The sequence below is a fragment of the Symphodus melops genome (genome assembly GCF_947650265.1).
Source record: "Symphodus melops genome assembly, chromosome: 23".
NCBI classification, from domain to species: domain Eukaryota; kingdom Metazoa; phylum Chordata; class Actinopteri; order Labriformes; family Labridae; genus Symphodus; species Symphodus melops.
The window spans coordinates 12,314,290-12,331,110 of record NC_136713.1 but is presented as its reverse complement, the minus strand read 5'-3'; the positions used below and the strand labels follow the sequence as shown (position 1 = coordinate 12,331,110).

The window sequence follows — 16,821 nt, the reverse complement described above, 5'->3', positions numbered from 1 at the left end:
TAAAGTTGTCCATTACAATCCAAGTACTCATACTGGATGTTCTTTGATCTCTTGAGGATTACGCTGCGCCCTGTCATGTGGCTGCCAAGAGAAGAAATACACTGGGGCAACTCCAAAAAAAAAATAAACGACTTTAACCGGAATAAAGTCAGAAGCATCCCTCCTCACTGGGGATCACCCACAGCGGCGAGGGGCGGGGTCAACCTGACCGACCACGCGTGAGTCAGTGACCCCACAGCCTGGAAAAAAAAAAAAGTCGGTCATGGTGCTCAAACTCAGAGTCGGTCGCTGTGTGGCACGTGGTGGTGAAATAATCAGAAATCACTCGAGAGTGAAGATCAGCAGGGGCAGAGAGAGATTAGCAAGCTACTCAGCCGCTAACTTAACCGAGCGACTCGGTGAATAGAGGCTCGCTGAGCTGAGCTGAGCTGAGCTGCCGGGGTATTAGTCAATGAGATTTGGCGAGAGGCAGCCGAGCACGCACGCAGCACTATCTTGTGAGATTAAGCCTGCAGGTTTGAGTTGACTGTCAAGGGATTCTCTCGCAAAAAAAAAAAAAAAAAAAAAAAAGTGTGTCAATCCACTTCCACTACAGCAGCCGCGACTGTTTCCACTTGTAGGTCACCACGGTAACTGAAACCCCTGCACTCATTCAGCGTCCTATATGAACCCGTCATGTAAGAGAAAAAATAAAATAAAATGGGGAAAACGGTGCAGGCTGCCAACATCCCTCCGAGCAGTCAGCGTGGAGTGGGATTTTGGCGTGGAAACGAAGGCTGACCTCAGCGCCGTCCTGTTTCACATGACATCATCGCCGCTGAAGAGCATTTCTGTGCTTCTCATAAACCCGTCGCCCCATTCCTCACAGGTGGTTTTTCCACTTCTCTTCTTGGCAGCCCTCTCGGATAACACGCCGATTTGTTGGGGCCCCCCCTCTTTCTTGGTTCCCGTCCCGGGAATGTCAGGCTTGCTTTCCAAACCGCCGCGTTTGAGCTTTCACCGCACGCTTAAGGATCGCGTTGCCGCTTTTTAAACACAGGCTGACTTTCATCATCACGGGGTGAGAAAGTTAAAAAGCTGGGGAAAAGTAGGCTATACGTTGCATATTTAATGGAAAAACAAGCTCGAGTATTTGGGTGAGCGGATACTCCGCAGCTTGAAGAGAGTTTAAAAAAAAAACACTTCAACACAGTTGGAACATTTCAATAATGCACGAAGGAGTCTGTTTTTGATTTCTGTGTTTGCAGGGGAGCAAAGTGTGAGAGGGCAACCTAAAGGAATACGCTGTAAACAAGCATGTTTGAAATGCTGCAGCTGAGTCACTTTTAACGGCTGCCACTCGATCCGTCAGGAATTTACAAGCGATGCAAAGTGAAGGATCCGATTGTTCCCCGATGTTGGAACGTGCAACATGGTCTGCGTGGATATTTGTGACTGATCTAAAGAGCCATTTAAACCATCGCAATCCCACTCAGACAGTCAGCGAGGGAGGCTCTTCTAGGAACGAGTGAAGGGCGTTCATCTTTCTTTACGCGTTTAGTGATCCTGTCTGGAAAGTTGCCGGACACTAAGAAGAACATGAGCTAAAAAGCGGCCCTTTTCTTGTCGTGCATTTCCCTTGTTGACCCTTTAATTCCTCTTTTCCCGTACGCTAATATCTGGATGTTTTCCGTGCGTGTTTATTGCAATAACTCAGACATCTGAAACTCTCTCGTTCTCCGTGGATTCGACGGGGACACGAAGCGGAAGTCGATGGTCCCGAGAGCGACGGTGCACACGTAAGCATCCCTCCGACTCCGGAGAGAGAGAGAGAGAGAGAGCGTCTCAGGCATTTCACAGCGGGGTGAGGGAAAACAGACGAAGTGCCCTTTGTTTGCATGTGTGTGAGTTCTCTCTCTCTCTCTCTCTCTCTCTCTCTCTAAGTCTGTTTGATGGACTTAAAGTGCATCCAGAGACTGCAAACATACATAATCAAGCCTGCATGAGTAAACACACGCACACTGCTGGGAACAGGCTGAACTCTGATCAGAACGGGGGGGCAGAGAGGAAACGGCGAGGGGACATGTCCACCTCATTGACATGCGTCTTTTTAAATGATGGGAAAATGTCTATCAGAATTATAGGCCTGACCACCATTTCTTTTTGTTTTTGTTTTCGAGATTTCTTCTTTAATCTCAAAGTGTTGCGCTGAGAAATGGAGGAAAAGCATCTTTGACGGGCCGGCTGCAGAACAGGAAGTGACATCGATAGGCCTGGAACGATATGAGGAACATGTGCAATGTTTGTCTGCTGGTCTTCATGTTTAACATTTCTTTCTCTTCAGTGTTTGCATCATGTCCCTCCTGGATGCAAGACCAACAAAACCATTTTTCCTGCCGTCCCACTTCTTCCTCTCCGTGTTCATCGCTGAATGCTCCCGCTGCGATATCAGGGAACTTTGGATATACGGCGTGCTGTGGAGCCAGCGTGCAGGACGACAGGGTGCAGACTGTGGAGGATGTCGTTCGTCCCAGGAGGAGGATCTGATGCAAAGCTCTGAGAACCAACCGGAACAAACGTCAACGATGCGACATGAAAAGCGCTCTTTGTCTGTTCTCTTTTACGACACACGATTTGAGTTTGGGGACTCTGATCGATCGTTTTAGAGGCCACCGATAAAAAACGTTCAACTCAATGAAAGGCCGTAAATCAAAGTGATGGACACCGAGGAAGTCGAAGGCTTCATCTCGATCAAGAAATCCGCCGTATAATTCATCTCAATCAGGGATTCAAAACTGCACATGTGAGAGCAATACACAGAGTGGGGAATAAATCCACTTCCTCCCTGCATGTTTGCTCCAGACAGACGATCCATCACCCAGTCGATGATGCACGCTCTCCCACGGCACATATGCATTTCCTCTGAGGTTGCACTTCTCTTTCTGCATCCCTCCTTCGAGCTGCCTTAAGCGTTTCCCGCCTCTGTTAAGACCCATTATCGGCGGCCCGAGCCTCCTAAAGTCCGTCCATCGCCGCAGACCGGGCCGCACCATCCATCACTCGCCGGCCCCCCCCCCGTCGCCCGTTCGTGTTGGAGCTTCAGTCGGGGACGTTCTGCGCGCAGGATTAAGAAACGCCACGCCATAAATCCCCCCCCCCTCCTCCTCCTTCCAGCTGACACCTGATGCAGCTGCAGGAATCCTCCATGACAATTCCCACTGGGATGAGATTCCCTTTTCAAACCTTAAACACTGAGATCACTTTCAGGGTGCTGCATGAGCACGGAAAAGTTCAGATCAGTCATTTCTGTTTCTACCTACTATGGATGTCTTGGTTCAAATGTGCTGTTGTGCCATCTAATTGCAATGTGTACATGCATCCGAGAAAATTCAATATTTTTTGTTGTTGTTTTTTTTAAAGTTCAGCAAACTGCCTCGGGGGCTTCGTCGCAGTCCCAGGTGTTGAAAATGTGAACACGTTTGTCGCACTAAACATCTTATATTTGCATGGCCCCTCACTTCCTGTCATGTGATCAGCTAAAACTAACAAAGGCCGACCCCCTGCAGGACTGAACAGAGCAGGCCATCTGTAATACAGTAGAGGAGGAGGAGGAGGAGGAGGAGGGGGGGGGGTGAAATCAGCCACCTGCCATTGTCAAAGTCACACCGACTGATTAATGGCTGCCTAAGCTGCTTAACTGAAATGTACAGTGAAAGAGGAAGGAAACTAAATGGACAATTTATTTGACAAAATGCGACTGAAGTATGATGATGAGATTACTGAAAGAGATTCCTTTAATTTTTTTTTCATGAAAACACCAACGCACCGTTGCTATCTCCTTGGCTCTGCTCGCCTGCTTGTTCATACGGGTTTGGCCTCTCTTTACATCTAATGACGACAACGCTATGCAATAACAGGGAATTAAAGAGAAGGTTATTGGTTTTCAAACAGGAGGTGGTCGGATTTTTCTAGAACCACCCGAGAGTTTAAAGTCTGATATCTTGACCCGTCCACATAACGTTTCAGGGTTTTAAAGCTCGAGGACGGGCAGTCGTTGCAACGCAGCGTGAAGAAGAAAACATGGCAAAAAAAAAAGGTCTCGTTGAGTCAGCGAGTGCAAAGTAACCCTCGCTTTGTAGTACATCCTTCAAGGTGTCATACTGCAGCAACTACACAGAGCTTAGCAGGAGGTGTAACCATCACTTTTATTGCAGCTGAAAATTTGCACTCTCTCTCTCTCTCTCTCTCGCTCTACCTGCAAATTAAAGCCGACAGCAAGATGCAACAAGTGCAAACTGTTTCTCTCCTTACGCCTGTTTAAAGGTCAACTCCGATTGGAAAGAGTCGACAAAAAAACCCGACATCTTACTGCTCAGAAAACATCGAACGCTGCAGAAGCTGGACTCCTCCTTTCAGAGTCTAAATGTAAAAACGTGCACGCTTGTGATACCGCCAAGCGCTCCTGGTGAAAACGTTCACCCAGTGGCACAGATCTAGAAAGCTAACATTCAAATGGAGGTCAATTTTCTCCATTTATATCTCTGGTTGTCTCTTCTCTCTCTCTCTCCGCGCCTGTGCGCTTGACTGCACCTGCTGAACGAGGACCCGGATCATGTGGAGCCCTGGAGAGGAGAGAGGCTGTCCTCCTTCTGCCGACTCCCATCAGCTGCACAGGAGGAGGATTCAGGCTGATGTGTCCATACATTTCTTATACATCTGCATACCTTCCCCAGCTACACATGGAGCTCGATACACGTTTGTAAAAAAGGGAGAGGAAACGTGGGTTTTTTTGCCCTCTAAGACTAAACCACCGTCTCCTTCTCAGATATAAATCCAAGGTCAGACGTAGCCCTTAAACAATTCATTTCCTGCCTTAGAGGGCCCTGATATCTGTGTCTCAGTTTGTGTAAAAAGGCCAACAGGAAGAGCAACCCACGCTCAGAAACAGTGGAGGCTGCAGCGGTCCTGCTCAGCCATTTGTCTTTGTCTCCAAAATGGCAGGGGCAGCTGCCACCAAAGGTCAGCGAAATGTTCCCAGAACAAGGCGCTATAGTAGCGAGGACAGCATGCCTGTGACGAGACGGGGGGGGGGACACGCCCAGGTGGAGTGACTAACGCACACTTTCTCTCTGGTTTTCACCCACTCAGACTCAAACAACACACCCGAAATGTGGCGACTTGTGAGGCTTCGAGGATCTGGATTTGCATGCAGCCTGCTTGATTTTCCACTCAGGGTGGATTCCACAAAACATTTGAACAATGAGTTCTTCACTACTGATTGAAATTAGTCACAACAGATGGTATGATGATTCTCAGTGTAGTGGCATGGCCTTAAGGGGACACCTTCTCATGAGTGAATATGATTAAACCAGTGCAAAGAATGAGTTAGGTTGTTTCATCTTTACAGCGTGCTGGAAGCCGAGCTGCTGCTGCCATCAGTTCAGACTATTTCTAAAAGAGTATCTTGTTTTTTTTAATGTTAGAAATACAGAATTTGTCAAGAGGTTTTTAACTGGAGCTGATTCTTCTGCAGTGATCTCGTCACATAAATCAAACTGGCCTTGTATTGAACAGCTGAGGAAACAAGAGACGACAGACACAATACATCAGGAGGGGCTGCAGACTGAGCTGCCGCTAAGGTCACTTCAGCTTGTTTTTTGTTTTGTTTTTTTAAAGGAATTCTTTAGAGTTGTTTCTTCACAAAATGTTGTCCCCATCCTAAACAATGCTGACCTGGTGATTAAAACCTGTAAACAACAAAAATGTCTGTCTTCCTGTTATTCTGCGGACTGACGTGTCTGTCGGGGCTGCAAGCCGAGCTGCTGCAAAGCATGTTTTGAGGGTATGATGATTAAGAAAGTGATCCATAGAGGCTTCAACTCTTTCAACACAAACACTTAAATAAGTGTCTCCCCCACTGCTCTTTATAGGACACATGATCGGCTGTGAGGGGGCTGCTAGCTGAGCTGCCAATAATATCAAAGACGCTAGGTTACATTTTTTCAACTAATATCCAAACAAAGCAAACAAAGTCGAGCCGCTGCTAACATTAGCATAGCATATTTGGAGGACATGATTACTACAGGTTGTTGGCAATGTTTTAACGAGAACAAAGTTATCCAGAGGCATTGTCTCCTTCTGAAGTTTTAGGGTAAAGATCTGCGCTTCATAGGACACACAATCGGCCGTGAGGGGGCTGCTAGCTGAGCTGCCTCTAACGTTAACTTCCATTTTCTTTCCCAGCAGCTCAAAGAATCCATAGTATATGACGTAAAGGCAAATAAACTGCAGTCACTGTCGTTTTCGATCCACCCATGAAAAAAACAATCTCCAAAGATTATAAGACCTACTCTGATCCTGTAAAGAGATCGTTTAATTTTCCAGCTCTAAATGCGGTGCATCATGTTTGGCATCAAAGGAGCTGGACCCAAACGCAGCTGTTGGCCTTACTCCACTTTATTGTGTTCTTCCAAACCCTGGCGAAGGTTCCTCCTATCAGTGGAGATATCAGCTTACACTCTCCCCCCTCTGGCTCTCCATCAGGGCTGTGTTGAAGGCTGCGTTTGAAGTGCCATCCTCTCCCCTTACCCTCCTTTACCCACCTGCACACCCCCCGTGGCTGTAACCCAACCTGGGGAAACTTACACCACCTCCAGTCTCCTCTCTGGAGCTTTTGTGAGGGGAAAGTCTCTGGCTGGGCGGAGGTCAGACATGGCTGTTGCGACTCACGCGACACAGCCAGCGAAGCGCTGACAGACCGGCGTGCACGACACATCACCGCGCACACAAACGAAGAACAGCTTTTCCTTTCTGTTCTGCCGATCAGTCGTCAAGCCAAGAATTTCTCCGACGACTGTTTTTTCTCGTCTAAATCGACGACATCCCAGAGAAATCAAGCGTGCAAAAAAAAAAAAAAAAAAGGCAGCAGCTGACGGATGGAGTCAGGAGAGAATTCGTTTATTCCCCTCTTCCTTCAGCAAAACATGTCAGCTGAATGAGCAGGACCCTGTTTCTGGTTAAGAACTTGGAGCTGAAGTTTCTCCCCATCGAAGGTTGTGTGCTCGACAGATTCAAGGGAAAGAAAAGCTGACGTTGAGAATCTCCCGACATGTGCAGAGAAATGACACGCTCTCCCTCTAACATGTGTTTCACCCCTGTGGCTGGAAATGTAATCCATGACTAAACTGTGCACCATACTACCTGAATGAACACTGCCTCTTACATGAGGCGCTGTATTGTCTTCTCTTTTCATGTGTTGTTCACTATTTCTATCACAACTAAATCTAGTTCTAGAGTTGATGCCAAACCACACACGCACAGTTCCCGTATCATTTGACCGTCGACCTCATTTTTCAGACACGTTTCCCGTCCTTAACTAAAAACACTAAATCATTTGGAATTGCTCCAGCAGGGCAGCAACGTCATCTTCCAGGGCAAATGTGCCGCATCGAAATACGTCTCCCGACGGGCTCCTATTGTTTCCTGAAGGGTCGGAAAACATTACAGAAAGGATCCCTTCAGAAAACCGACAGGGTTTTTTTTTTGTAAACTAGAAACGGCCGTCGAATTACGCCAAACTCGAGTCGACACAAATCAGGACTCGGAACATGTTAGCTGACGGTTGAACGCTTCCAAGATTGGCTACTTTGTCAATACTGATTACTGACTTTGGCATTTTAAAAGACCCGTCCAAATTGAATAAAACACAATAACACAAACAGTTCAGAATGTTGAATCTTGACCTGAACCCAAAGGCCTGTTTCTAATGTAATGTTGACACTTATACAAAAACTATCTCAGCCCGTCAGTGAAGCATGCGTGGTCCCAGACTTATTCAACGATTTATGCGAGGAAACCATTCTCGCATGAATTCAACTATTTCCACGCCTGTAGTGTACCTCCGTGTCACCATTTAGTCCAGAATTTCTGGGTTTTATTTGGCAGAAGTTGCAGGCAAACTCCTGGAAGGATGACTGCAGTTTGTGGACAAGAAAAACGATGGTGAGGCTTGGACTCTTTTAAAACAAAACGTGCAGCTGGAACATTAAAATACTAGAAAAGAGAAACAGCTTCAGCTTAAAGATCGCCGTCTCTCCACGGCTCTTAATAGAACCAATGATCGGCTGTGAGGGGGGCTGCTAGCTGAGCTGCCAATAACATCAAAGCATACAACGTTGGCAAACAATCCAGACATTGCAGACACATCAGTATTGTTAAACGCTGCCGATGTGTTTGTGCAATTGTATCTGTATTCTCAGTATTTTTTGCACGATTTTTATTCCCCCCCCCCCCCCCCCCCCTACATATTGCATCAATCTAACCCCAGAACTCCTAAAGATACGGGCCTGCTTTAATGGGTTTTTCCCTTCATATCGAGTGACTTTGCCGAAACTTTCATGGCAACAATCATGTTGGAATTCAGCCACAGGAATATAATGAGCACAACGATTTGCCTCAAACATCAAAAACAGAGCAAACCCTCCATTTAAAGTAACCAGTAGATAATTAAACTCTTAAGAAAGACACCGAGCACAGGAAACAAAGACACAATAACCATCCCCAAAGGGACAAACACTGAATATCACTGGCTTTCCAGATGTGCTTGTGGCATCAACACATTTTTTGTTTTTGTCTAGACGCTGAATGAACTCCAAAACCCTCCTGCAAAAAATAAAACAGCACATCAAACTTTAAGACATGTGACTGGAGGGGGGGGGGGGGACCATAAGGCCAACAGTTATTTTCAACCCATTAACTGCACTGTAAGCCAATGGGTTGCATTGTTGCAGCACTGTCTCCATGCCCAGAATAATGGGCTCCGAGTCGAGGGCTTTGTGGATGCAAATCAAGCGTGCCTTAAGGGACGCAGACGGTCTATTATGATGCCACTGTGGGGAATAAAGGCCGGGCCAAGTGGCCTTTTTTTCAGCTGTTTGTTTTGTGTATTCGCCCCTAAAGGGAAGAGTTAAAAGACCATCCTCGCCTGGCTTCACTTCGGTGACAAGAGTCAGAAAATAATACGTTTACTTAAAAGGTAAAAAGACATTTAAATTAAAAAAACTGGGTCAAAGGGGAAATTCTTGAAGATGCTGAAGAAACCGAGGTATCTTCTTCTGACGCATGATTTGTGACGCAAACATTCAAGTAAGCGACGCATCGTGATCACCTATGATCAGGTTGAGATTGACGACTTCCAGTAGATCCCTCCGAGCGCCACAACAACTATCGCTGATGTCACCCTACAATCATCGAATCATCAAAACGGCACGCAGCCACATTTTAGCAGGCGGAAAAAGAAAAAAAAAAGATCTTTAAACTCCGAGACTCCTTTTCGAATCCCAATTCAATGCTGGATTCCCAGTTGGGCCTCACTGGGAAATAACGATCCATTACTAGATGATGGAAGACGACGACATGTAACACTTTACTGCTCTTTTAATGGGAGTAACAACCGGATGTGTTAAGCTACAACATGATACAGCACAACACCATTCGGTACAATACTGAACCCTTTACAGTCCCTGTAGTGGAATAACAATGTGTGATAAGATTCAGTCCAATAGATATTCTCCATTGCCCCTGTATTGATGCAATATGATAAAATAAGATATGACACTACGTTGCTGTTGTTGTTGTTGGGGAATTTCTCTTTAACTCAAGTGTTGCACACATTTAGCTTCCTCTTATAGTCAAACAGGGAATGTTTGCTAGGTGAAAACCCATATGGTGGCCATCCAGACTGGGGCCTGGTGTGACAGTGCTGTTGCAAAGACCTTTGAGCCCTACTGTCAATGCAGGGCCACTTATCTCCTCAGTGTGGACGTCTGATTGTTGTTACACATTATTTTAACTTTTCTGCACATGGTCATGATCTTAGCTCATTAGCCCTAGCTGTATCTTGAATTGGGAGGAAGCCACTGGTCATACTGGCTTCATGTTAACCAATCTGCTGCCAGCGGCGTCATCACACAAAGGGAATTAAAACAGTGTTCACGCGCTGCAGTGCACGAGGCAGCTGATAATAAACCAAACCCCTGACACATAAACTCACATTAACACTTGAATTCTATGTTTTAAGCAAATAATCCACGTTTTATTCATTATTCATGTGTGGGAAAACAAACATTACCGTGACAAAAACCATCGGCCATTACCAGCGGCTGTTCAGCGGAACAGGGTGGAGACTGTGCATCTTTTTTTCGCTGCACGCAAGGGAGGAAAATGAGGTTGAAAATACCTCCCAATAAGCTGGAAACGACAATTAAACCAACACACACTATAAAAAGGGCTTGTCTTCAATTGCTTCTCCCGTGAAAGAAAGCTGCGGCTCTGTGCCAAGTCGGCCCAAACGCTGCACGCCCTTTCTCCCCCAAGAAAAGGGATTGTTCAATGGCCGCATAGGGGGGGCTCACAGACCCCCATTCAAACACAAAAACACTCAATAAAGAGGCAACAACACATCCAAACATTTGCTTGTTTGCTCCTTGCCTTTAGGAGGAATGATACAACACTGCTGCCTTCTCTCCCTGCCCCCTTTCCTTTCCTTTCCCGAGGATACAATCTAGGATGGATGGGCTGGCATATTAATCTGACATTTATTCATGTTTAACATTTCTAGGTTATGAGAATGGTTATTTAAAAACAGAGATACCGGAGTATTAGTGGATTAAAATAACCAGAATAGTAATGAAAATCATCTTACAGTCAAATTGGTTTCACAAAGAGGGTCCTCTCCTGTCCGGGCTCTCCAATGGCAAGCGAACACCTCTTCCCTCAGGTGGAAAAAAAATGATAGAATACGTGTAATTATCTGTGTTAAATGTAGTTTTAAAAACAGCCCTTTGACCTCATGTTTTCACACGCTGCCTCGTCTACATACACGGACCCTTTTCCCCCCTTTCCCATTCTTCTCTCCCGGAGCTGCTGAGTGAGGAGACACGCTGCGCGTCTCCGTCGTTTCCTGTCCAACCCAGAACACGGCGGTGCTTTCAGGGGCCGTAGGAAACCTGAAAACTCTCGAGTGAGAAAATATGAATTAAACACGAGAAACCCAAATCATAATTATGTCACAAACGTCTCGAAAGCTTGCAAAAAAGACAATTTTCGGCATCGAAAAAGTCCCCGTATGAGTTGAGTTTGTTCTCTACTTTTGTACAGTAAATGCACTTGAAACTCTGCTTTCCGAGGAACAGGGAAAGCAGCATCAGCATCCAGCAGATATTACCTCCATACAGCCAAAGGCAATAAATAAATATAAAATATTATCATTATTATGTAAAAAATAATTAGAAGACGAACAAACAGAAGAATACAATCAAATCAAATTTCTTCATGATGCTTTACAGTTTAAAAGATTAAACTTTAATATATAAATAAATGTCTTATTTAAATGGACAAACTGCAACCATTGATTGAAGTTTTCTTTTCTTTCTGATGTTCACTTAAAACCAACAGCAGACAAAAGGGACTTGTTCCAGATTAGGAGATTATGTGTCACCCATATGGGCACATGGCATTACTAACCCTTATTCTACCCCCCTTCAGAATTACAAACAACATTTCATAAATGCTCTAATCCCCTCTCTAAAATCCTATGAATCTGACACCAAGTGTTGCCACACAGAGTCAACATTTTCTGCCTTTTTACACTCTCTAATCCCAGCTCCGGGCTCTGGGCTTTGAATTCCGGATCAAACCCAAAGGGACCACAAGGCAGAGAGAAATAGTGCTGCAATTAATAAAGCCTTGTGAGGAATAGCTTTTATTTTGTAACTAAATAAATCCAAATAAAATGCTTTGTCGCCATCTAGTGGACAATGAAATACGTTGCATGTTCAACTTAACCCAAATTTGCTGCTTAAATACTGTTTTTATGTTGTTAAACTACATCGGTAGTACCAGCCTTTATGTTAGCTCATATGCAGCATAAAGAAACGGATGTGACGTGACAGAGACAGTTTATCTCCTCTCCCTCTTCTTTCTCCCTCTCTTTGTAAAACGAAGTCTGAAGTCTCTTCAGACCTGTTTTGGATTTGATGGAGGGTCAATGCACTGACGGTCACTCACTCAGCCTGCAGCAGAGGCAGCAACGCAACACTCCTTATCATGTTGGAACACAAACAAGAACATTCCCAATATATTTTTTGTGTATACACATTGCAGGGATCATTTCAAGTCAGATTAAACACAATATTGAGGATTTAGGAGTATTTTGACTTTGAATTGAGACAGAAGAATCACACTTCTTCTTTGACTTTTTCATTGATTTTGCAGGACAAGCTGAGATGTTTTCCTGATTTTATTTTTGAAAAGAAACACCACTGAGTGGCGAAACCTGCATGCAATGAAACTTTTAACCTACTCTGAGTGACTGGAAGACGAGCTAAACTCGCAGCTCGAAAAGGCAGACATTGTGGAGGCAGCTCATCCAGAAACGTTGTACTCTAAGTTCAAGATAACTGTTTTGATAATGTCGTTAAGATGGAACAGCGAAATGCAAATACTTGTTTTAGTAAATATCTTGTTTTTAGCTCCAATATTTCTTATTCTTATTGTCATAAAGCAGTATTGTCATATTACACATTTTATCAAACATGCAGCAGCTTCTAAAAACAATCCTGCAAAGACGTCATCACCCAAACGAGCACATACCTACAACCATGTTACATTCACAAGCCATCAAAGGTCACAAACATTACGGGAAGAGGCGGTTCTGCCAGAGGATGTTTTCTTTCTTTAGAAGTTTCAGTCTCTGCTGCTTCGTGGGAGTCATTCTGTCTCATGAGGATGTGCTGCGCGAACGTCAAAAGGCGCGCACGCATGGAAACAAGAGGTTGATGATATCGGAGAATCAGATCAGATTTGTCTGCAGAAATTAAAGCCGGTGGCCTTTGCTGTCGAGGTGATGAGGAGGGGAGCGATCACTCTGCAGGAGGGAAACTCACGCGCTCGGTGCAGAAGTTCAAGATGAAGCCTTGCTGGGTGTTTATGATCCTTGTGGGCTGCAGGATCTGCGATGCAACTCAGGCGCAGAGAACATGCACATGCAACGGTGAGATTTTGCTGCCTAAATTCTATCTTGTAATTACTCGCATGCTTCAGTGACTGAGATCCTGAAATAAGTAACAGTATAACTTCCAGTCATTTGATAGACATGGACAAGACTTCACTGTGAGTTTGTGGTTACAGTATAGGACAGTGGGTAACCCCCCCAGTCATTGCAGCAACGTATTCAAATTGTAAAGTTGCCCCAAAAAAAAAAAAAATGAGGCTATTTCTGTGACTTTGTGTGGCAGTAGCAGAGGTAGTGAAAATTATACTGAAGTGTATTATCAGGGAGTTGCACTTAAAGTGATAAAAGTTCAAATTCTGAGTTTAAAACAATCTGAGTTTAAATTACAGTATTCTCTATTCTAACAAATACACGCTATACTACTAACATGTGGTCCACCTACTGTAGAGACGATTGTGTACACCCTTTATCTTATCTTATACTTATATGGCCCATCACTTCGTAGATCAGGAGCAGTAATGCATCGCGTCACATGAGCTTCTCAGGATTTTCTTTTCATGAGAGGCGTCTCTGCAATCAAATGGAGGAAAAAGTAGAAAGGAGATTACGTGGAACTACAACTAAAAGTTTGCAAAAAAAAAATCCTCTAAAAGTGAACTTACTCGTTTATTTATATTTCAATGTCTCCATAAGAGGCTAAATTCGACTTTGAGATGTCTGGTGAATATCCGGGCTATATGGCTGCTGGTTGGTCATTCTGATGTCATTAAAGATGTCCAATGCACTGATGTAAAAACACCATGTAACATGTAAAGTGTGATATTATTCCTTTTTTAAAAGATTAATTTGGGGCCTTTTTGTGCCTTTACTCCACACTGTTGGGAATCAGCATGAGAGAGAGCAAGAGTTACGGCAAAGTCGGATTGTGATGGTGTGCAAACTCAACACAAGGCAGCCGGTGGCCCATCTTTTTTTTTTTTTTTTTTTTACAATCATTTGCCATACAGCATTAAAACACAGCAGCTGGTTTTAACAAGGTTTGTTTTTGTCTCTGAAAGAAACCTTCTGGTTACTTTTGCACAAAGTTAACGCTGCAGAATTGATGCATCATCAACTTAGAAAAAGTTTCCACCTCAGGTTTCCCTTCTAAAGGCCACGATGTCGGTAATTGTTTTTCTTTTTTTTTGCCTCAAAATCATTCAGAGAAATCTCACATTCACTTGCATATTGCATCAGTCTCTTACGCAGTTTATTGACGTGAACATGCACCATTCGGCAGAGATTGGAATTGCTGTTTACAATACAGGTATTCATCTAAGCTCTCGTCTCCACCTTAACTTTGAGAGTGACTCAGAGTGACTCAAGTGTGCCGCTCTCACTGTGGAATCATGTCTGTTTTTTGTTTCAGTGAAATGTGAGGCAGGTTGAAAGAGGTAAATGTGCTCTTATTGAAGATATTCCGTGTGTGGGAGGAGATGTGGCGAAAAGACGAGTTTCGAATGGCTGAATTTCAATTAAATGCAAATAAATCTGCTCCCTTCTGCACAGCGTTTGGTTGCAGAGCAAACCTCTTGACTTAGTTTACTGACACAACCATCTTCAAGGGCACTCACAGAGATCTTATTTTGTGCTGTGCCTGTAATAAATACATCTTTTTTCCCCCTCTCTCTCTCTCTTCAGACAAACTTAAAAGTGTCTGCGTACCTGCAGGACACAACGTCTCTGTGCCGTGTCCGACCTTGAAAGGTCAAGAATTCAGATTTAACCTTCTCAAAGACCAGAACGTGATTTACAACCACACCTGCAGCCACAACAACGAAGATCCAAACTGCACATCGCCAAAGAGGGAGGATCTGCAACTGCAGAAAAACACAGATAATGCCTCCATCAGTTTTCTGCTCGTGGGAGTGAGTGCCAGCAGCCACGGCGTGTACAGGTGTGCAGGCCAGGTCAGGGTCCCTCCTCCCCTGCTTCCAGCTGTGCCAGGAGCCGTGGGCATACTGGTACTTCTAGAAGGTAAACACTCCTAACATCTGTGTTGTTACACTAAGATAAAGTCCACCTCGATGAATCCCCGCTGAATGTTTTTCCTCCAGGACACCAGTGCGAGGTCCGTAAAGACGTCGACGGAAGAGCTGGAGGAAGCGGCGACTTCTTCTGGGTTTGGATTGTGGTTCTTGTGTCAGTCGTTATCTACAGCGTGGTCGTCACCGTCTCCGCCGTGTTCTTCTGGGTAAGAAGGTTTAAACGTACCTAAACAATATCAGCAGACGAGGAGAGAAAACTACTGCTAATTATTATTATCAGATATTATCTATATAGCGCCTTTAAAAAGAGAGGTTTAAAAAGGGCTCGACAATCATTCAAAAACAAGAACAAATCAAACACACAAAAACATAATCGAACAGCAAGAACGTGAGAAATGTGAAAAGATAAAAACCCAACCCGACCTTTAACAAGAACCATCCTAAGAACCCGGGAGGAACCAGAAGCCAACAACACGAGCTGAGAACGACAGAAGGTTGAAAGGATCAAGAAACTGAAGGAAGTAAAAGCAAATTAAAAAAAAAAACCCAGATAAGAGCAGTAAGAGATTAAATGATCAAAAAGACAACAGTATTATTAATAATAATATTTCTAATTAATAATACTCTATAGACAGCATTTCTCTTTGGCTGATCAGAAACTTGAGTTAGGCTCCTCGTGCTCTTCTCTCATCATTTCCTCTTTAATAATTGATGACTTTGACAATTTTTTTTGCGACACCTGAAACAGTGCCTTTGAATATCGGAAACAGAGGTTAGTTGTTACTGGAGGATGAAATATCACTCAAGAGCAGAAGAGTGATCCACGGAGGAAGATTTCAATGAGATCCAGTTTAGTTGTGGAACGATCCAGGGACAGGAAAATGTTGTTCAGCAGCTTTGTCTGTGTTTTTTCAGGTGAAATTGAGGAACGTGGATTCTCAGAGCGACTACATGAACACCAAACCAAGAGCACCGAGGGGCCAAAGAAAGAATCGAGGCGTTCAAAATCCAACGCCGAGATACTTTTGATCATCTGTGCCAGAGCGGAGCATTTCCACACGCCAATAACGGATACACCTTTGCATAACCTGTCCAAAAAAAAAAAAACCCAGAACATTTGAAGATCTTTTTACACTTTGTGGACAGCGTGCTGCTGAAATCCTCCTGAGATTCGTGTTTTCACGTGCAGCTCACAGAGGGAAGGGAAGGGATGATGTCAAAAGAAGAGCAACAACATCCAACACTTTAATCACTTTTTTTTTGTTTGCCTTTATATCAATGCTACGTGTAATTGGACATGTTCTCTGTATCGAGTTTGAAGAGGCTTCATTACGTGCACAGTTTGCACAGCTCTGTTCGATCTCTTTTTTCTGTCTCTCGTGTCCTGGGAACGTTCCTCCTCCTTCTTCACAAGGCTTCACCAGGAGCTAACGTTTAGCTTCCCCATGATCTTCCAATGGAATAACTGATTCTGCACATACATCCAACTCACGTCTGGCTTCTGTCGGTGCGTTTGCGAGTTGTGATGAGCTCTTTCTCACATGCTGCTTCTTCTCTGTTTTTCCACTGCTCCTTTTTTTGGTCTTTGCGTGCATTCTTGCAAGTCAAATCAATCGTCCACTGACAAAACTTCGAGAAAAGTTGCTCCACTTTTCCATGAAAGTCAGCCGGAACACAAGAGAGACTTCACATACAGCCGTATTTATCATCAATCAATCAATCAATCAATCTTTATTTATATAGCGTCAATTCATAACAGGCGTTATCTCAAGACACTTTACAAAAGCAGGTAAAGGACCTTAC

At 44.3% G+C, this 16,821-nt stretch overlaps 2 protein-coding genes across 6 annotated transcripts in view; one reads left to right on the top strand and one right to left on the bottom strand.

The window, feature by feature from the left end:
• Window positions 1-10,942, bottom strand: part of raph1b (Ras association (RalGDS/AF-6) and pleckstrin homology domains 1b) — a 47,151-nt gene extending 36,209 nt beyond the window's left edge. For all 4 annotated transcript variants that reach the window (XM_079336750.1, XM_079336748.1, XM_079336751.1 and 1 more), the window contains exon 1: window positions 10,682-10,942. The gene's annotated coding sequence lies outside the window, so the exon portion shown is untranslated. The remainder of the gene's footprint in view (window positions 1-10,681) is intronic.
• A 1,555-nt stretch (window positions 10,943-12,497) lies between these two features.
• Window positions 12,498-16,389, top strand: LOC306818723 (T-cell-specific surface glycoprotein CD28-like). 2 transcript variants are annotated; one of them, XR_013778353.1, is made up of 4 exons: window positions 12,498-13,030; window positions 14,672-15,028; window positions 15,112-15,224; window positions 15,934-16,389. XR_013778353.1 is itself a non-coding variant. In XM_079336435.1 (4 exons), exons 1-4 carry the CDS (start codon window positions 12,946-12,948, stop codon window positions 16,045-16,047), a joined length of 672 nt encoding a protein of 223 aa, XP_079192561.1. In that variant the 5' UTR covers window positions 12,498-12,945; the 3' UTR covers window positions 16,048-16,389. The 2 variants fall into 2 exon arrangements, 1 of the variants encoding a protein (XP_079192561.1); XM_079336435.1 differs by having other exon boundaries at window positions 14,672-15,007; window positions 15,088-15,224.
• The last annotated feature ends 432 nt before the right edge of the window (window positions 16,390-16,821 follow it).